The sequence below is a fragment of the Siphateles boraxobius genome, unplaced genomic scaffold, assembly GCF_051911475.1.
Source record: "Siphateles boraxobius isolate OS27281-9 unplaced genomic scaffold, OSU_SipBor_1 65, whole genome shotgun sequence".
In the NCBI taxonomy this organism is placed as follows: Eukaryota; Metazoa; Chordata; class Actinopteri; order Cypriniformes; family Leuciscidae; genus Siphateles; species Siphateles boraxobius.
In genome coordinates, this window is record NW_027509192.1 from 9,913,887 (window position 1) to 9,932,113 (window position 18,227).

Below are 18,227 nucleotides of genomic sequence, written 5' to 3' on the forward strand. Positions count from 1 at the left end.
AAGAATAGACTCGTCATCAAACAGGCAGCTATGACTATACATCTAATAGACCAAAAAAAATTTGGCTAAAGGATACTTTTTACTCAAATATATTGGCAGGTAGTCGAAAATCGGCACTACACCTGTAAAATGTGAGAAGTGCCGGTACTCAAGAAAAAGTGAGGGTACAATACTTGGCCCAAAAATTGGCCCAATTCAAGCTCTGCACAGATAAAAAAAAAATGTACAGTCTATGATATAAACAAGTAAGCGAACGTCTTCTGGTAGTGTTCGATGATGTCTATGGTTCCTGTAGTAGACTCGACACCACCATCTAGCGGTTTGGTCGCGTAGTGCGTACTCGCTGAACCACAGTGCTGAACTACGGTGTCCACAAACGGTCAATTCCCTCTTAGGTACAACAGAATTGCTGAAAAATACATGGACTCACGAGGGGAATCTTTATTCTAAATGAGTAGGATAGATTGCTTGCTTTATACTACTTTTTAATATTTGCCTAGTCTCTGTAGCCTAAATGTTATTATTTTAATAGGTATCCTTTGTCTATTTAAAAGGAAATAGTCGTAACGACAGCAAACGTCATATGTACATGAAAGTTGACAAACTGGATTTAAAGCGTTTTAGACAAAATTCTAAAGAACGAGTTTATCAAGTTGGACCGAATACATGGGTTAAATGCAGTAGCCTAGCCTACACTACCTTTGCACTGCCGGTAATCAGCCTTAGCCTAACGTACACAGAGTCGAAAGTCTAGACTAGACCAACTTTATTAAATTAGACCCGCAGTGGCAAGGACAACAGATATAATTAAAATATATATAGTTTTTTTTAATTCTAAACATTTTTTTAAAGATCGAAAGTGATCAGTTGATAGATTGCTGATGTGGTGTGCTGAACTTTTTCTACACCTTCACTTAAAGTGGATCTACAGCTTCTGTGAGGAGAGCCGCACATTTCAGTCATGATATACGTTAGAAGAGGTTGGTTTTGCTTCTCTCTCTCTCTCTCTCTCTCTCTCTCTCTCTCTCTCTCTCTCTCTCTCTCTCTCTCTCTCTCTCTCTCTCTCTCTCTCTCTCTCTCATGTTTCATGTTTATGTTGACATTTTTATTTCTAGTTGGTCCCCTTGTGGTACACAGGAGACAGAGAGGCAAAAGTAAGTTATGTTTTTGAAAACATGCGATGTCTCGTTCAGTGCAGTGTTTACTTTCCTGGTTACATTGTCTTCTATCACAATGCAGAAGCAGTACATTTGAAAATTGACTGTGAATGCAAATGTTTCCTTACTTTTCATAGATGGTAGACTCTAAAAGCTTTATATTCTCAGCCTTTAAAGTTTTTTCGTGATGCCACAGCCCTTCTAGACTTTTTATAGTAGCCCAATGTTCTTCTATGAAAACCAACAAAATTTAAATTAGGTTGAATTAGGCCTTTTTTCCTGCTGATAAAAACATGGCATGTCTGGTTGAAGTGGTCAAACAGGTTTTGACATGATAACTGCTGTTTTATTAGTGGTCCAAGGTGGTCTACAAGACCTGGTTAAGCTACCAGCTTAAACAACCAATAGGATCTCAGCCCCCTAATGACCATCAATAACCAACATGGTCCAGAAAATATGAAAAACCAGCTACCATCAGAAAAATATCAGTACATATTGAAACTTTTGTTCCACTTTTGAAAGGATGCTGTGAAAACATTAAATCTACTAACAAAGAGGGATATTACTGTAAAATGAGAATTATATATATAACCACAATTGCTTTCACAGAAAAATTGAAATTTGTTTTCATGGTGGCTGCCATCATATTATCCATAAGCTTTGTCCTCAAGCTCCTGCAGATGAATCCTGAATTAACGGTATCAAATTTAGTGGGTGAGTTACTGATTTTATTTTAATCAATATTTTTTTTAAATTAATTATTTAATTAACTAATTTTGCTTCTTTAAAATTCGTACTGGTATATAGGCTAAACTATGAATGTTTTATATTTTTCTCTAACCCAGAAAGGTCAGTGGGGGGAGGAGTTTATGTCCAGTTGAAACCTGATAATCACAAAGATGATGGTAAGCAATTTCCGAATAATCTGGTCTGGTACAGTGTAAAAAAGATACTTTAAGGGTACATATTTACATGTCTATGTTTTATCAGGTCCTAAAAGCAAATGTGACCTCCCAAAACCATGTCCTGGAAAAGATTTTGCCTTTAAGATTTACAGCGGTGCAACAAACATCATTGGTCCACAAATATGCTTTGAGGGGAAAATGTAAATATACTTTTACTGAATGATTAAACCAACACCATAAGTGCTATTTGACAGAATTTAAACCAGCTCTGCATTTTGTTTTAGGATAATAGAGAAAGACATACGTGGTAATTGGCTAGGAATTAATATTGCTGTTATCAATGGTAAGTAGGCCTATGTCGAGCCCTCTTTAAAAAAGCAAAAAATTCAAATGGCACCATGTTTTGTATTTAGTCATATTTTAATATTTCATATATTTTAATATTAGTATTTTGAAATATTTTATCAATATGTGGCAAGAAAAAGTATGTGAACCCCTTGGAATTAACTGGTTTTCTGCAGTAATTTGCCATAAAATGTGATCTGATCCTCATCTGTCACAACAATATACAAACACAATGTGCCTAAGCTGATAAAACAAACAATTCTAATTTCTCGTGTCTTTTTGAACACACCCATTAAACAGTCCCAGTGTTGCAGGAAAAACTAAGTGGATCAATAGAATAATTACTTCAACGAGAGCTAATACCTTGCACACCTGAGTCCAATTAATAAAATGAGTTTGAAGGTGTGGTTTAGAGCTACTTTGATTGATAAATTACATGCAAATATCTTTAAGACTGCTTTTGGTAAGAAGCATAAACTGATGTGAACCATGCCTCGCAAAAAGGAGCTTTCTGAAGACATTCGATCAACAGTAGTTGTTGATCTCTGTAAGGCTGGAAAGGGATACAAAGCAATCTCAGTGTTTAGGCATCAGTCAAAAGTTAGACAAATCGTCTATAAATGGAGACAGTTAAGTACTGTGGCTAAGCTTCCTAGAAGTGGGCACCCAACCAAGATGACTCCGAAGGCACAATGCAGAATCCTCAATGAGGTAAAGAAAAACCCACGAGTAAAAGCTAAAGGCTAAAGACATCACTGGAACTGGAAAACATCCAGAACACCACGGAGGAAGCCACTGCTCTCCCGTAAAAAACAAAAACATTGCTGTGCGCCTGAAGTTTGCAAAAGAGCACATCGCTATTGGGAAAATATTTCTTGGACTGATGAAACAAAAGATGAAAATGTTAGTGAAGAATATTTAGCGCCATATATGGTGCAAAAAAGGGCACAGCTAACCAACACCAAAACATTATCCCAACAGTGAAGTATGGTAGAGGGAACATTTTTATTTGGGCTTGCTTCACTGCCTCAGGGCCTGGACCTCTTGGCATCATTGAGGGGAAAATGAATTCCCAAGTTTACCAAAATATCCTACAGGATAATGTCAGGGTGTCTGTCTGCCAGCTGAAGCTTAGTAGAAGTTGGGTGATGCAGCAGGACAATGACCCCACGCATCGAAGTAAATCCACCGCAGACTGACAGGTCTGATCCACTGCTACCAAAGGCACTTGATTGAAGTCATTGCTGCCAAAGGCCAGACATTCACTCCAAGGGTTCACTTACTTTTTCCTCCAGAACTGTGAACGTGTAATGGATGTTCAATAAAGACACAAGAAATTAGATTTGTTTGTGTTAACAGCTTAAGCACATTGTGTTTGTCTATTGTTGTGACTTGGATGAGGATCAGATCACATTTTATGGCAAATTAAAGCAGAAAACCAGTTCATTCCAAGGGGTTCACATACATTTCTTGTCAGAGTGTATTATATGTTTTCTTTCTTATTCATTAAACATTCAGAAAAAACAGGTGAACACATCAACACTGGCAGCTTCAATATGTGGAACGGAAGTATGTTGTATCTTGACTTCATTACACCATGTTGTTCAGTATTTCTGCATTATAAATACTTTTTCATTCTCAGTTCACATGCATGTAATAAATACATATTTTGCTGTTGACAGAGGTTGAGGATTTGATAGAGTTTCTGAAGTCAATCGAGGATGGTTCTCTTGTGTTGATGGCCTCTTTTGATGATCCAGCCACAAAGTAAGTTTCTTTCTCTAGTTTCATCATATACTACATGCACATCTTATGATGTTGTTGTCTCATCATGTCATGATTTGTATGCTTCCTTTATAATAGACTTAATGATGAAGCAAGGGCACTTATTGGAGAGCTTGGCAGTTCATATATTTCCCAAATAAAATTCAGAGATAACTGGATCTTTGTGGGAGGGAAGAAAACCAAAACCCATGTTTCTTTTGAGACGGTAACCCATTTTTAACCCAAATTCACCCATTTATGTGCTTAAGTTTATGCAATGAAAATATTTAATGTATACCTCTCCCTTTTTTGTCTTTTGCAGCACATGAAGAATGACAGGGAAACTAATAAGTATGAAAGCTGGCCAGAAATGATCGAGATGGAAGGTTGCATACCAAGAATAGACTAATTTTTTTCCTCTAGCACAATTTGGTCTGCCAAAAGAACATTTGCATGTGTGTACGAGTCATTTTTAAACCAGTCTTCGGAAGATATTTACTCGTCTTCAACAATGCAACAAGCTGAGCCACAATGTGTTTGAGTTGTTTTTTTGTTTTGTTTTTTTAAATGTATATATTACTATCTGAGAACATATGTCACTGTTTCAACTATGGTGCAATTTTTAAACGGGTTATCCTAGACTTTATAATATAATAGGCCTACAATATAATAGTTTGATTTGAATTTAGATGGAAAAAATATTACATTTTAGTTTATGGTAAAATGTATTTTTAAATTCATTGTAAATGTAAAAATTATAGTTAACGTTTATATTGTGGTATTCATATGGCTTATTATGTTAAAGTGTAGCCTATGTTTCAGTGTTTTCTTTTGTCTGTATCATATAAAACATTACTTTTTTCAATTCTGAGTGGGTTTTGCTTGTAACTACTTTTGGCGGTTGTATATGTAAAACGCAATTTAAATCGATGTATAACAAAAACTCGACACATGACTCAAAACATCATATGCGTAAATTGTGCGCAACGTTGAACTTCAAACCACACGAAGCCACTCCCACCACCTCATCGCAGATTCGCAGTATGTATGAACAGCGTCAAGTCATGGACCAAAATGGTGAGCTACAAGCTAATGTAACGAAGTATTTTTCTGCAGCAGCTTTACGTTTTAAATGCTTTTTAGTGGAAGGTAACCAACCACCTGCCAGTAAAGGAGCGAACCCTGGTGCTATTTATACGTTGTTGTGTATTGGCAGTAAACGCATTAATGGATGTATCCAGCTAGCCGCTGTCATGACCAACTAGTGCTGCGCGCGGGGCAAACAAGTGCCAGATTTAAATAAACGCAGGAGACATTCACATTGGACTTCCAAATATCGTTTTAAATACAGTTATACTCATTAGTTACTATGTAAAGTTCTGTATAAGCTTTATTGTAAGACCTGCCCCTACTATGGTTGTAGTTTATTAATACTTAGTTTCCTCTTCCCTTTTTATTCAGCACTTTTTGCATAACACAGGTCTCTATTCCTTCATTTGTCTATTTCCTCCTTTTATGAAATGTTAATTTTTATTGATAATATGGTGTGATTAATTTTAGATGTATAAGTTATCAGTTTTAGTATTGTGCTTGTTAGTGTGGATTTCTTATTAATGATGTCTTGTGTATATTTCCTCAGATGACCTTCAAGGAACTGATGGTTCAGGATCCCTTGGAGGTCTTGATGTTCGCAGACAGATCCCAATCAAGTTACTGTCTAAACAGACGGTAAGAGGCAAGCCGTCCGCCCGACCTCAGCGTCCCACCAGCAGACTGCCCTCAAAAGGTGAAGAAGGTTAGTCTCACTAAGTGGATGCAGTATCGTGCAAATGAGTGTTATCACCTTGTTCACACTACACATAAATCTGATTTGTTTTCAAATCTCATCTTTAGGACTGACCATCAATGTGCGAGTAATGAAATTGTATCTGTCTGTTAAGACAGCAATTTAAATATCTTGTATATTTACATTGGCTGGGCATCATATCGGTATCAGCTGAAATTGCTTGGATAGTTATGTATACATGTTCATTTCTCTTATTTTACATTTTACATTTCCTAACCTTTGCTGTCTAATGCTCACTTAAAGTATTTTTTTAATACACCTGTAATTTATTAATACTGTTAAATGTAATATTCAGCCAATCCAAAACCAATATCCATGTTTCGTACTGTACATTATAATGTTGTGATGCCTAAATTCACTTGTAGCATTTAAAAAAGATTTTTATTTTAGTTTTTTTGTGTTTTGTTTTTCATTTGTTTTATAATACATAATAATATAGAATTTTGATATTGTCATTTATCAGATATTAGTCATAACATGAAAATAATTATCGGCTTATCGCATCAGCCAGAATTTTAATAGCAGTGCATCCCTGTTCGTGTGTTTTTGGCTTTTTGGACTATAAACAGCTTAGTGGATTTGAGTTGGATACACCAATAAATCTGAATTTTGCTCGGTCTAAATAAAACAGTAGTAATGACTTGTTTATAAATATATATATTTATGTTTTTCTTTATCTTCAGAGCCTTTCAGCTATAAAAAAGAGGAAAGATTTGAGTGTAAATCTGGAGATGCTTACGGAAACCAGCGCAGATTCCCTCAGCCAATCTTCTGGGATTATAAGGTTACACATTTCTCATAGATTATTTTGAACAAATTAGATTATATTTTTGTAATAATAATTTTGTAATAAAGGAAATATTTCATACAATATTTAAATATTTAAAATATTTAATATAAGTGAGTGATCTGCTTATTTCCTCAGCTCAATTTGGTAGGAGTAAAAGATGATATTCCAGTTCATTTTTGTGACAAGTGTGGCTTGCCCATAAAGATCTATGGGCGAATGGTAAGAAATATGTTCCTAAAACCTACTTTATACTGCTGGAGATCTTGTTTTGACTTTTTTTTTTTCTTTCTTTCTTTCCTTTTTTTTTTTTTTTTTCAGATTCCCTGTAAGCATGTGTTCTGCTATGACTGTGCATTGCACTATGAGAAGAAATGCGACAAGATGTGCCCTGGGTGAGTTTCTCCCACAGTAGTTTAAGTAGATTTTATCTTGTTCTTAGTATGTTTGAGGTTCAAGTGATGCTTTTAAAAACACACCGTGTCCATCCCTGGTATAAGTTTGGATGTAGTGTTCCTCTAAATGTTGCCTGTAGGGTACAAGCAAATCAGGGAAATTTAGCATGTTCTGTTTCCTTGGTAACGTCTGTAGGCGTTAGAATAGGAGTATGTCAGCTGACTTTATGTGGTTCAGAAGCACATCCTTGTCTTGAACATCCAGTGTTGTTTTGGGAGTTATGCTATAAAGAGTATCTATTTCTATACTTGATGTGGACAGATGTTCACTCTGTGACAAGGAACATGGGAAAACCAAACTTATTCAGCAGAATTTTTTTCATTAGAGACTGAATATACATTTTAATTTCTATTATAAATATATCATAAATCACAATTTGTTAAAGATGATTTTTAGTTTCCAGTGTTAATTGATCATTTTGAGAGCAATTCAGTTTTGGTGCACCACTTGCATCTTTAGGGCTGTTTAAAAGACACATTATCAACTAAAAAATGAAAACTTTTTATGTGTTTTCGCCGTTCATTTACACGTCAACGGCGTTTTGGGAGCCTAAAAACGCAAACTTTTAGAAGCGAGTTTCAAAGTGCAAGTTTTTGAAAACAATATTTGTATCATCTCTATGAAAACTACAAAAATATGAATTTGTGAAAATGCTGGCAGCATGCTCATGCCATGAATAATAAGCTTTTATGTCTAGGGTGTTCCTAAACTTTTGGAGGGCAATGTGAATACTGCATAGCAGGTCCTTTGTTCGTTCAGATCCTCGAATATAAATAGAAAACAGAGTAAAGGCCTGTTCTCACCAAGAACGATAACTATAATGATAACTCTATTTGCGTCCACACCAACAAACGGTAACGGTCTGTTTAATCTAAGCAGGTGGGGTTTTAAAGTGTTTATAACATGTCATTAAACATGTTTTTGCATTTACACAGCTTTAACCAGCAGATGCCCTCAGCATACTAGGTTTCGAGTGAATCTTACTAGTGGCAACAATCTAATCTAGAAGTGAATTTAGCTGATGTAGTCAATATTGTGCAATAAAAACAACACCTAGTCTTTTTCACTGCAACTTCAAAGTAAGACAAAGTTGTCAACTAGTGCTGGGATTCCTGAGGTAATTTTATGTTACACTGTTTGTTAGCCTAACATAATGATCTCATCTCAATTAATACTTCTCACCATCTATTCTGAGGGTATGATCGATTGTTTTCCATGTATCTATTTTTTTAAAAGTATCCTTGAAAAGGGGTGGATTTTTCTGGACCTCTGCAATTAACTTCTCTGCAATATCGTCTGGCTTTTTAAATGCATGAGCCCTTAAATTCGAATGGATTCTGATGGGCTGTCAGCGTTTTATCGTTCAACAGCTGGAAAAAAAATCGCTCTGAAACTGACCTCAACGATATCGTTCCTCTATATCATTATCGTTATAGCTGTGGTGTGGACTTCTTTTATATTCTGAACAATATTTAGAACTTTATCTTTATAGTTATCGTTGTTGGTGTGAACAGGCCTTAATAGTTTGTGTATAAGAGTCCACTTCCCCTACTAAATCCTAAGTTCAGTTTGTCCCTCTACAGCTGCACAGACCCTGTCCAGCGCATCGAGCAGTGCCAGCGTGGCTCCCTCTTCATGTGCAGCATCGTGCAAAGCTGCAAACGCACCTACCTCTCACAGCGAGACCTGCAGGCCCACATCAACCATCGCCACATGAGGGCCAGCAAGGCCGGAAGCTCTCGCCCGGATCCACCACACCCGACGCTGGCCTCTGACCCACCAGACCACTTCCGGTTGCCTCCACCTCCCCACCTGTCTAAATCGCACCCTCTCATTCCTTCCCCACTGCAAGGCCATGATACCTACAACCACCCACCTCCATCCTCGCCCTCCGATCTGGGGCCTACCCCACGTCCCCTCCCCCCGGAGACCTTCCGGATTGCCACAGTGACCACACGGAAGCATAGCAACCTGATCACAGTGCCCATTCATGATGATTCGGGGAGCTTGGGCCGCTCTCCCCGTGAGCCTCACCCACAGACACCTCCTGGTCCGCATCATCTTCCTGGTGATTACTCCAGCCAACCAGTGGTTTCCCACCCGCATCACATAATGCCTCCACCACAACAACCACATTACAGGCCTCCGCCGCCCCCACCCCCCCCTCTCAGCATCCCCATGCAGCACCCGCCGCAAGGCTCGGCCACACCTCACATGGTTTACAACCAGGCACCTCCCATGTCAACACCCCCTCCACCTGGACACATCATCAGCCAGATGCCACCCTACATGAGTCACCCTCCACCAGGTCCAATTCCCCACTACAACCCAAACTCAATGCCACAGGACCAAGGCACTCTTAGCCCACCTTTTACCCAACCAGGTGGCATGAGCCCAGGGATGTGGCCCAATTCACGCGGACCCCATCCGCCCTGTATGCAGGGGCCACCGCCACAGGGACAGATGCCAGGGGCTCACCACCCTGACCAGTCACGATATAGACCGTATTACCAGTAGCATCCAGCCTGTGTTGGCTCTATCAGACTTTCTGACTGGATACTGTTGACCAAGCTGTGTGGGCTGTTTGTTTTCTGATATAATCGTCCCCATTGCTGGCCATTTTTGTACTAATGTGCCTCATTCAGTGTGGTTCTGTGGGATTGAGAACTTAAGAGACTGGCAAAAAATGGTTTTGGTTGGAAGAATTTAAGTTTAGTTTGAAAAGTTTACATAATGTTGTACCCATCAACTGCAATAAATGAAACTTGAACACATGAATTTTATTTAGATATTTAGTTTGAATTGAATCACTTTTCGGCACAAAGATTGAAGCTAGTAAAGGTATATTCATCCAAAAATGAAAATGGTAATCATTTACTCACCCTCATGTCATTCCAAACCTGTATGACTGACTTTCTTTTCGGGAACACAAAATATAAGATATTTTGACAGAATTATTGGTAAACTATCCCTTTAACAATTATAATTTAGATTTTTTAAGTCAATATTTATTAAAAAATCAGCAGTATGTAAAGAAATATATATTGTTTTGTGTTTAGCGATAGCGAGCATACTACTAGTTGTACTGAGAGAAAATCCCATTTGTTGAAGTCTGTTTATTTTTTCATTCAAACTGAAGGCTGTTTTAATTGTTCTAATTCTATGAGAATAGGGAAGCCCAACAGTGGAATGATATTATTGGAATCATTTTCAGAACGATTTTTTCAGCTGTTGAACGACAGCTGTTTTTCAGCTGTCAGAATACACCCACAGCGTCTGCTTTTAATAACCAGAATGTTATCAGGCATTAATGTAGATTATAATATAGTTATCGTTATAGTTATCCTTCTTGGTGGGAATGGGCCCTAATATTTAAAGATTTTTTTTTTAAATGATCATAGAATGTGTATTCTAAACCACGGTTTCTTTCAACCTTGATTTGATTGGTACAGTGCCCCACTAAAGTTAGCCACACTTATAGAATCTCAGAATTAATGTTATTCTCAGAATTAATGTTATTTATTCAGCCAGTTTCCCCACAATTACTTTTTCCATAACTTGTCCATAACTTTTTCCATAACAAAGTTATTTAGCATCAGGTTCCTTTTAAGAGTAACGATTGACAAGAGGCAAGGCAAGACTTTAAATATATATATATATATATATTTTATTTTTAGACAGTCTTTTATCTGTCTATTGTTTTGTATTTTAAGACCTGAAACGTTATTGTGAAATGTTTTGCTATAAGTGTACTTGTATTATTGTTCTTTACAATAATTATAATTATTACTATATATATATATATATAATATTAGAGAATTATATGTTCCTTTGTTTTATATACAGGTCCTTCTCAAAAAATTAGCATATTGTGATAAAGTTCATTATTTTCCATAATGTAATGATAAAAATTAAACTTTCATATATTTTAGTTTCATTGCACACCAACTGAAATATTTCAGGTCTTTTATTGTTTTAATACTGATGATTTTGGCATACAGCTCATGAAAACCCAAAATTCCTATCTCAAATAATTTGCATATCATGAAAAGGGTCTCTAAACGAGCTATTAACCTAATCATCTGAATCAACTAATTAACTCTAAACACCTGCAAAAGATTCCTGAGGCTTTTAAAAACTCCCAGCCTGTTTCATTACTCAAAACCGCAATCATGGGTAAGACTGCCGACCTGACTGCTGTCCAGAAGGCCATCATTGACACCCTCAAGCAAGAGGGTAAGACACAGAAAGAAATTTCTGAACAAATAGGCTGTTCCCAGAGTGCTGTATCAAGGCACCTCAGTGGGAAGTCTGTGGGAAGGAAAAAGTGTGGCAAAAAACGCTGCACAACGAGAAGAGGTGACCGGACCCTGAGGAAGATTGTGGAGAAGGACTGATTTCAGACCTTGGGGGACCTGCGGAAGCAGTGGACTGAGTCTGGAGTCGAAACATCCAGAGCCACCGTGCACAGGCGTGTGCAGGAAATGGGCTACAGGTGCCGCATTCCCCAGGTCAAGCCACTTTTGAACCAGAAACAGCGGCAGAAGCGCCTGACCTGGGCTACAGAGAAGCAGCACTGGACTGTTGCTCAGTGGTCCAAAGTACTTTTTTCGGATGAAAGCAAATTTTGCATGTCATTCGAAAATCAAGGTGCCAGAGTCTGGAGGAAGACTGGGGAGAAGGAAATGCCAAAATGCCTGAAGTCCAGTGTCAAGTACCCACAGTCAGTGATGGTCTGGGGTGCCATGTCAGCTGCTGGTGTTGGTCCACTGTGTTTTATCAAGGGCAGAGTCAATGCAGCTAGCTATCAGGAGATTTTGGAGCACTTCATGCTTCCGTCTGCTGAAAAGCTTTATGGAGATACAGATTTCATTTTTCAGCACGACCTGGCACCTGCTCACAGTGGCAAAACCACTGGTAAATGGTTTACTGACCATGGTATTACTGTGCTCAATTGGCCTGCCAACTCTCCTGACCTGAACCCCATAGAGAATCTGTGGGATATTGTGAAGAGAAAGTTGAGAGACGCAAGACCCAACACTCTGGATGAGCTTAAGGCCGCTATCGAAGCATCCTGGGCCTCCATAACACCTCAGCAGTGCCACAGGCTGATTGCCTCCATGCCACGCCGCATTGAAGCAGTCATTTCTGCAAAAGGATTCCCGACCAAGTATTGAGTGAATAACTGAACATAATTATTTGAAGGTTGACTTTTTTTTTTATGAAAAACACTTCTTTTATTGGTCGGATGAAATATGCAAATTTTTTGAGATAGGAATTTTGGGTTTTCATGAGCTGTATGCCAAAATCATCAGTATTAAAACAATAAAAGACCTGAAATATTTCAGTTGGTGTGCAATGAATCTAAAATATATGAAAGTTTAATTTTTATCATTACATTATGGAAAATAATGAACTTTATCACAATATGCAAATTTTTTTGAGAAGGACCTGTATATATATATATATATATATGTATATAACAAAGGAACATATTTTGAAGAATGTTGGTAACCAGACAGTTGATGAACCCCATTGACATCATCCATAGTACATATTTTTTCCTCCTATGGAAGTCAGTGGGGTCCATCAACTCTTTGGTTACCATATTCTTCAAAACATCTTTCGTGTTCAGCAGAAGAAAGAAATTCATACAGGTTTGAAAAAACTTTAGGGTGAGTAAATGATGGCAGAATTTTTATTTTTCCTTTAATTATCCACAAGGGGGCGTACTCAACCAAGATCTGCCCTAGATAACTACTATCATATGAAACACTGTTTTATCTTCTTAGGATGCATGTAAACTAAATTCCATGTCATGCTGTTTTATATTGGGGAATGAGAAAGAAGAGTTGAACATGAAATCTATTTCCTCGGGATAGACGAGGTATTTCAGCACGTTTTCTTTTTTCAAGAAAAAAGATCATTTAATTGAGCAATAGCTGACATATATTTAATTGGTGTTTATTTATGGCTGAGATGTTTTATTTATTTAACAATGTAGGGTGAAGAAAGTAAGGGCTACCGCTAAAAGAGTTCAAATGATTATGGAAATTTTAAGAACAACCCAAGTCTGAGTGTGTACAGTATATATACATATATATATATATATATATATATATATATATATATATATATATATATATATATATATATATATATATATATATATATATAAATTTAAATAAACTATTTTTTAAATTAATTTAATGGTGAAATTAGAGAATTGTAGTGCATTCTTACATTTTGGAGCAACAAATAACTTTCTTTTTTTTATCTTATTTTTAACAATTCTTGTGTCTCAGTATTTAGAAATACATTTTAATCCTTTACATAATAGGGGGGTAAATTTGAAATGGTTTACATTTAAGTTTAAAACTTTGTTCTTTAATAGCCACGAATGTAAGCTATTCGGTTGAGCTCATTGGATATTTCAAAATCACAATGCATGAGTGGGTCCATGCAAATTGTTGTGGGAGGGGAGGGGAGGGGAGGGAGAGGGCCATCTTACTCATTAAAACTTATCAGTGCAGCTCTCTGGTCCCTGCTGCTCTGCACACAGAAACATGCCTTGACCCAATATGCACGTTCACGTTACAGGAATGATTGAAATTTTGCAGACTGCAGACGTTCTGGATCGTTTGGACTAATTTCCTCAATGAGATGCGCGTGAACCATGGAATTACCAGTGATATGGATGTGCTTTGGATTACTTATTCATCTCTCACCGTTTGGATGCTTGGATTTACATCTATCGGAAGCCCTCCAGCCTGGTGCAACACTGGCAAATGTATCAGTCGGGCCAGAATGGACGTACATAATCGACAGAAGTCTCACAGATAAGTCTTTACGGCACTTTCTAAAGATCAGGAGAAGTGATGGGGTGGTATCACTCGCGCGCAAAGTTGATTGCGCTCGTTTACCGAGAAATCCTGTGCCACTGTATTTGCGGATTAAATCTCTGCTTTCAGGAAACTTCATTCTGCTTCATTTCAATACATTCGTTCATGGGCAGAACTGCTTTAACAAATACAAAAGAAAAAATCGTAAACCAGATGCCTATATATATCTCTTGACTGGGTATGAGACATGTTTTTCTTTAGACTTCTTACCCATAAACATTTATGAACGTTTACCTGTATCCATGCGGAGTTCTCAAATGTTTCGTGGTAGGTGTGTGGAGAAAGACCAGCGGCACGTTATTTACCCCAGGAGCACGAGCCTCTGTTTACCTCATAAGCAGCTAGATGAAGCGAATTTGTTTTGTTTAATGCCTAACTCACTGAATGGCTCTTTATTTGTCGATGTTAAGTTACATTTAAGCAGAAAACACATTGGAGGTCAATTAGACCCGTGGGCTAAACGTCAAAAAAGAAACGTGAACTCTGCTCCTCAGTTTCAATTGCCAAACTACCAGGTATCAGTGCCCGAGAACGAGCCCTCGGGAACGCGCGTCATTACCCTTAAAGCCTTCGACGCGGACGATGGAGACGCTGGTGTTGTAGAATACGACATGGAAGCTATTTTTGACATCAGATCTAATAATTTATTTCAAATAAACCCTGAGACGGGTGGTATAACTACTCTACAACCTTTAGACAGGGAAGTTAAAGACACACATGTGTTCAAAGTTACTGCTACTGATAGGGGAACCCCTAAAATAACAGCTATCGCTTACCTCACTATCACAGTCAGCGATACTAACGACCACGCGCCAGTTTTTGAACAAAATGAGTATAGGGTTAGTATTCGAGAAAATGTTGAAGTAGGCTTTGAAGTGATGACTATTAGGGCTACAGATGGAGACGCCCCTTCTAATGCCAATATGATTTATAAGATTGTGAATAATGATGAGGTGAACACTTGCTTTGAAATCGATTCAAGGAATGGGTTGGTCAAAACCAGAGTCAGACCAGACAGAGAAGTTAAATCTCACTACAGGATTATTGTTGAAGCCAACGACCAGGGTAGAGAGCCCGGTCCCCGTACCGCCACAGCCACAGTGCACATCTTCGTAGAGGACGAGAATGATAACTACCCCCAGTTTAGTGAGAAGAGATATGTAGTTCAAGTTCCTGAAAACATAGCTGTGAATTCACAAGTAGCTGTGGTGAAGGCTACAGATAAAGATGCTGGAAATAATGCTAAAGTGCATTACAGCATCATAAATGGGAATATAAAGGGCCAGTTTTACATACACTCTCCTACGGGTGGCATTGATGTTATCAGCCCTCTAGATTATGAGATGATAAGAGAGTACACACTGCGAGTGAAAGCACAAGATGGAGGGCGACCACCTCTTATTAATGGCACAGGTATGGTTGTAATCCAAGTGGTGGATGTTAATGATAATGCCCCCATGTTTGTTAGCACACCCTTTCAAGCCTCAGTGTTAGAAAATGTTCCTGTAGGTTACTCAGTGATGCACATTCAAGCTATCGATGCTGATTCAGGTGACAATGCTCATTTGGAATACAAGTTGACTGACACATCACCTGGTTTTCCATTCACTATCAATAACAACACTGGATGGATTACGGTTAATGCCGAGCTAGACAGGGAAACTACTGAGTTTTACAGTTTTGGTGTTGAGGCCAGAGACTGTGGGGTTCCTACAATGTCATCTTCAGCTAGTGTAAGTGTCACTATACTAGATGTAAATGACAATGTCCCCACCTTCACACACCACTTGTATAACCTAAAGGTCAATGAGGATGCAGCTGTGGGGACCAGTGTGCTTTCCATCACAGCTGTAGACAGGGATGTAAACAGTGTGGTAACATACCAAATATCTAGTGGGAACACACGGAACAGGTTCGCCATCACCAGCCAGAGTGGAGGGGGACTTATTACTTTGGCACTCCCTCTGGACTACAAGCAAGAAAGACAGTATCTTCTGACAATCACTGCCTCAGATGGTACACGCCATGACACAGCTCAAGTCTTTATTAATGTGACTGATGCCAACACCCATAGACCTGTATTTCAAAGTGCCAACTACCAGGTTTTAGTGAGCGAGGACCGGCCCGTAGGCTCAACTGTTGTGGTAATCAGTGCCTCCGATGAGGACACTGGTGAAAACGCCCGTATCACTTATGAAATGGAGGATAATGTGCCACAGTTCAAGATTGATCCTGACACCGGTGCAATCACGACTCAGATTGAGATAGATTACGAAGATCTGGCATCCTACACGCTTGCCATCATTGCCCGTGACAATGGCATTCCCCAGAAATCAGACACCACTTATGTGGAGATTATCATTCTTGATGCCAATGACAATGCACCGCAGTTCCTCCGGGACATCTACCAGGGAACAGTGTTTGAGGATGCACCGGTATACACTAGTGTACTCCAGGTATCCGCTTCAGACAGAGACTCGGGATCTAACGGTCGACTGAGCTACACCTTCCAGGGAGGAGACGATGGTGAGGGGGACTTTTTTATTGAGCCTTACTCTGGGATCATCAGAACTGCCCGCAAGCTCGACAGGGAAAACGTTGCAGTGTATAATCTCAAGGCGTTTGCAGTGGACAAAGGAGTGCCCCCTCTCAAAGCAGCCGTAGACATTCATGTGTCCGTGTTGGACATAAACGACAATGCCCCTGTGTTTGAAAAGGACGAGTTGTATATATACGTAGAGGAAAACAGTGCCGTAGGGTCCACTCTTGCCCGTGTAAGTGCCACAGATCCAGATGAAGGTACCAATGCCCAGATCCTCTACCAGATTGTTGAGGGCAATATTCCTGAGGTCTTCCAGCTTGACATCTTCAGCGGAGATCTAATTGCCCTTACTGACCTAGACTATGAGACCAAGATGGAGTATGTAATAGTGGTCCAGGCCACTTCCGCACCACTTGTCAGTCGGGCCACTATACACGTCCTCCTAGTAGATGTCAATGACAATGACCCCGTTTTTCAGGATTTTGAGATTATTTTTAACAACTACATTACCAATAAGTCCAGCAGCTTTCCCACAGGACCTATCGGGAAGGTGCCTGCTCATGATCCAGATGTGTCTGACAAGCTCCTCTACACATTTGTTGAGGGAAATGAACTCAGCCTGCTGATTCTCAATCAAGACACTGGGGAGTTAAAGCTGAGCAAGGACTTGGATAACAACAGGCCACTTGAGGCCACAATGAGGGTAACGGTTTCAGGTGAGATTCACTATGCACATACCACATTATTTGAGCAAGATTTTGGTTTTGAAAAGTTAAAGTATGTGGCGAACAGGCAAAGTAATGTGTGGAGTGGTTTGAGTGATTTTCAAAATCTGCTTTGCGAGTTGCCTTGTCATAGTAGAAGGGGATTTGTGCAAGCTTTATTCTTTTCATGCTGTGTTAATTGTTTTTTTTTTTTTACACTCTTAGTGATGGTGATCTGATCTGCCTCCTTGTGTGCTCTTCTCTTCTGATGGGTTCTCAGTCCCTGAATATCTAAATTATTTTTACAGCCTTACTGTGTCTCTGCTTATATGCTCAACAATATATTATGGCACTCCCTATAGTGAGAATATCCATAACAACAATTATAATGCTTTTTTATTTGCAGCAATTCTGAAGTTTCTTTTTTGCAATATATTATTCAATGAATATGAGATTGTTTTTGAAGCCTGTTCAAACCTCAGTCAAAAAAAGTACTTGCAACATTACCTCACAACTTTATTTCTCCCAATTGGTCATTCTGGATATCACATTAAGGACTCACTTATCTCTCTTTTTTTAAAACTGTTGTCCCTGGGCCTATGCCACGCTCACACTCTTTCAATGTCTCTTCTACTTGGAACAACAACTGTGGTTTGATAGTGAGATGTAATTGTTTCTAAATTGGTACTCTCCAACAATTTTCAAATTAACTGTTGTTGATCTTTCCCCACATTCCTCAGATCCATCAGTACATATTCTCTCTAACAACTATCATGCACTAACATGAATTAAAGTTAGTGATTCCTTCTCACTTTGAAA

General features: G+C 38.6%; 3 protein-coding genes across 9 annotated transcripts in view; all 3 read left to right on the forward strand.

Annotated features, from left to right (window-relative positions):
* The first annotated feature begins 352 nt into the window (after nt 1-352).
* LOC143720897 (protein FAM3C) lies at nt 353-5,036 on the forward strand. 6 transcript variants are annotated; one of them, XM_077210834.1, is made up of 11 exons: nt 353-454; nt 921-980; nt 1,116-1,154; nt 1,767-1,871; nt 2,003-2,062; nt 2,148-2,262; nt 2,347-2,405; nt 3,926-3,976; nt 4,090-4,174; nt 4,271-4,397; nt 4,494-5,036. In XM_077210834.1, exons 2-11 carry the CDS (start codon nt 962-964, stop codon nt 4,578-4,580), a joined length of 747 nt encoding a protein of 248 aa, XP_077066949.1. In that variant the 5' UTR covers nt 353-454; nt 921-961; the 3' UTR covers nt 4,581-5,036. The 6 variants fall into 6 exon arrangements, with proteins under 6 accessions (XP_077066949.1, XP_077066952.1, XP_077066950.1 ...); XM_077210837.1 differs by lacking the exon at nt 1,116-1,154; XM_077210835.1 differs by lacking the exon at nt 921-980 and having other exon boundaries at nt 436-454.
* A 64-nt stretch (nt 5,037-5,100) lies between these two features.
* LOC143720894 (E3 ubiquitin-protein ligase Hakai) lies at nt 5,101-10,034 on the forward strand. Of its 2 annotated transcripts, none has more exons than XM_077210829.1 (6): nt 5,101-5,248; nt 5,811-5,966; nt 6,701-6,801; nt 6,943-7,026; nt 7,126-7,199; nt 8,829-10,034. In XM_077210829.1, the coding sequence occupies exons 1-6, from the start codon at nt 5,101-5,103 to the stop codon at nt 9,775-9,777; spliced, it is 1,512 nt and encodes a 503-aa protein (XP_077066944.1). In that variant the 3' UTR covers nt 9,778-10,034. The 2 variants fall into 2 exon arrangements, with proteins under 2 accessions (XP_077066944.1, XP_077066946.1); XM_077210831.1 differs by having other exon boundaries at nt 8,844-10,034.
* A 3,752-nt stretch (nt 10,035-13,786) lies between these two features.
* Nucleotides 13,787-18,227, forward strand: part of celsr1b (cadherin EGF LAG seven-pass G-type receptor 1b) — a 47,791-nt gene continuing 43,350 nt past the window's right edge. The window contains exon 1 of the mRNA XM_077210826.1: nt 13,787-17,420. Within this exon, the coding sequence (XP_077066941.1) occupies nt 13,937-17,420 (3,484 nt within the window). The 5' untranslated portion in view covers nt 13,787-13,936. The remainder of the gene's footprint in view (nt 17,421-18,227) is intronic.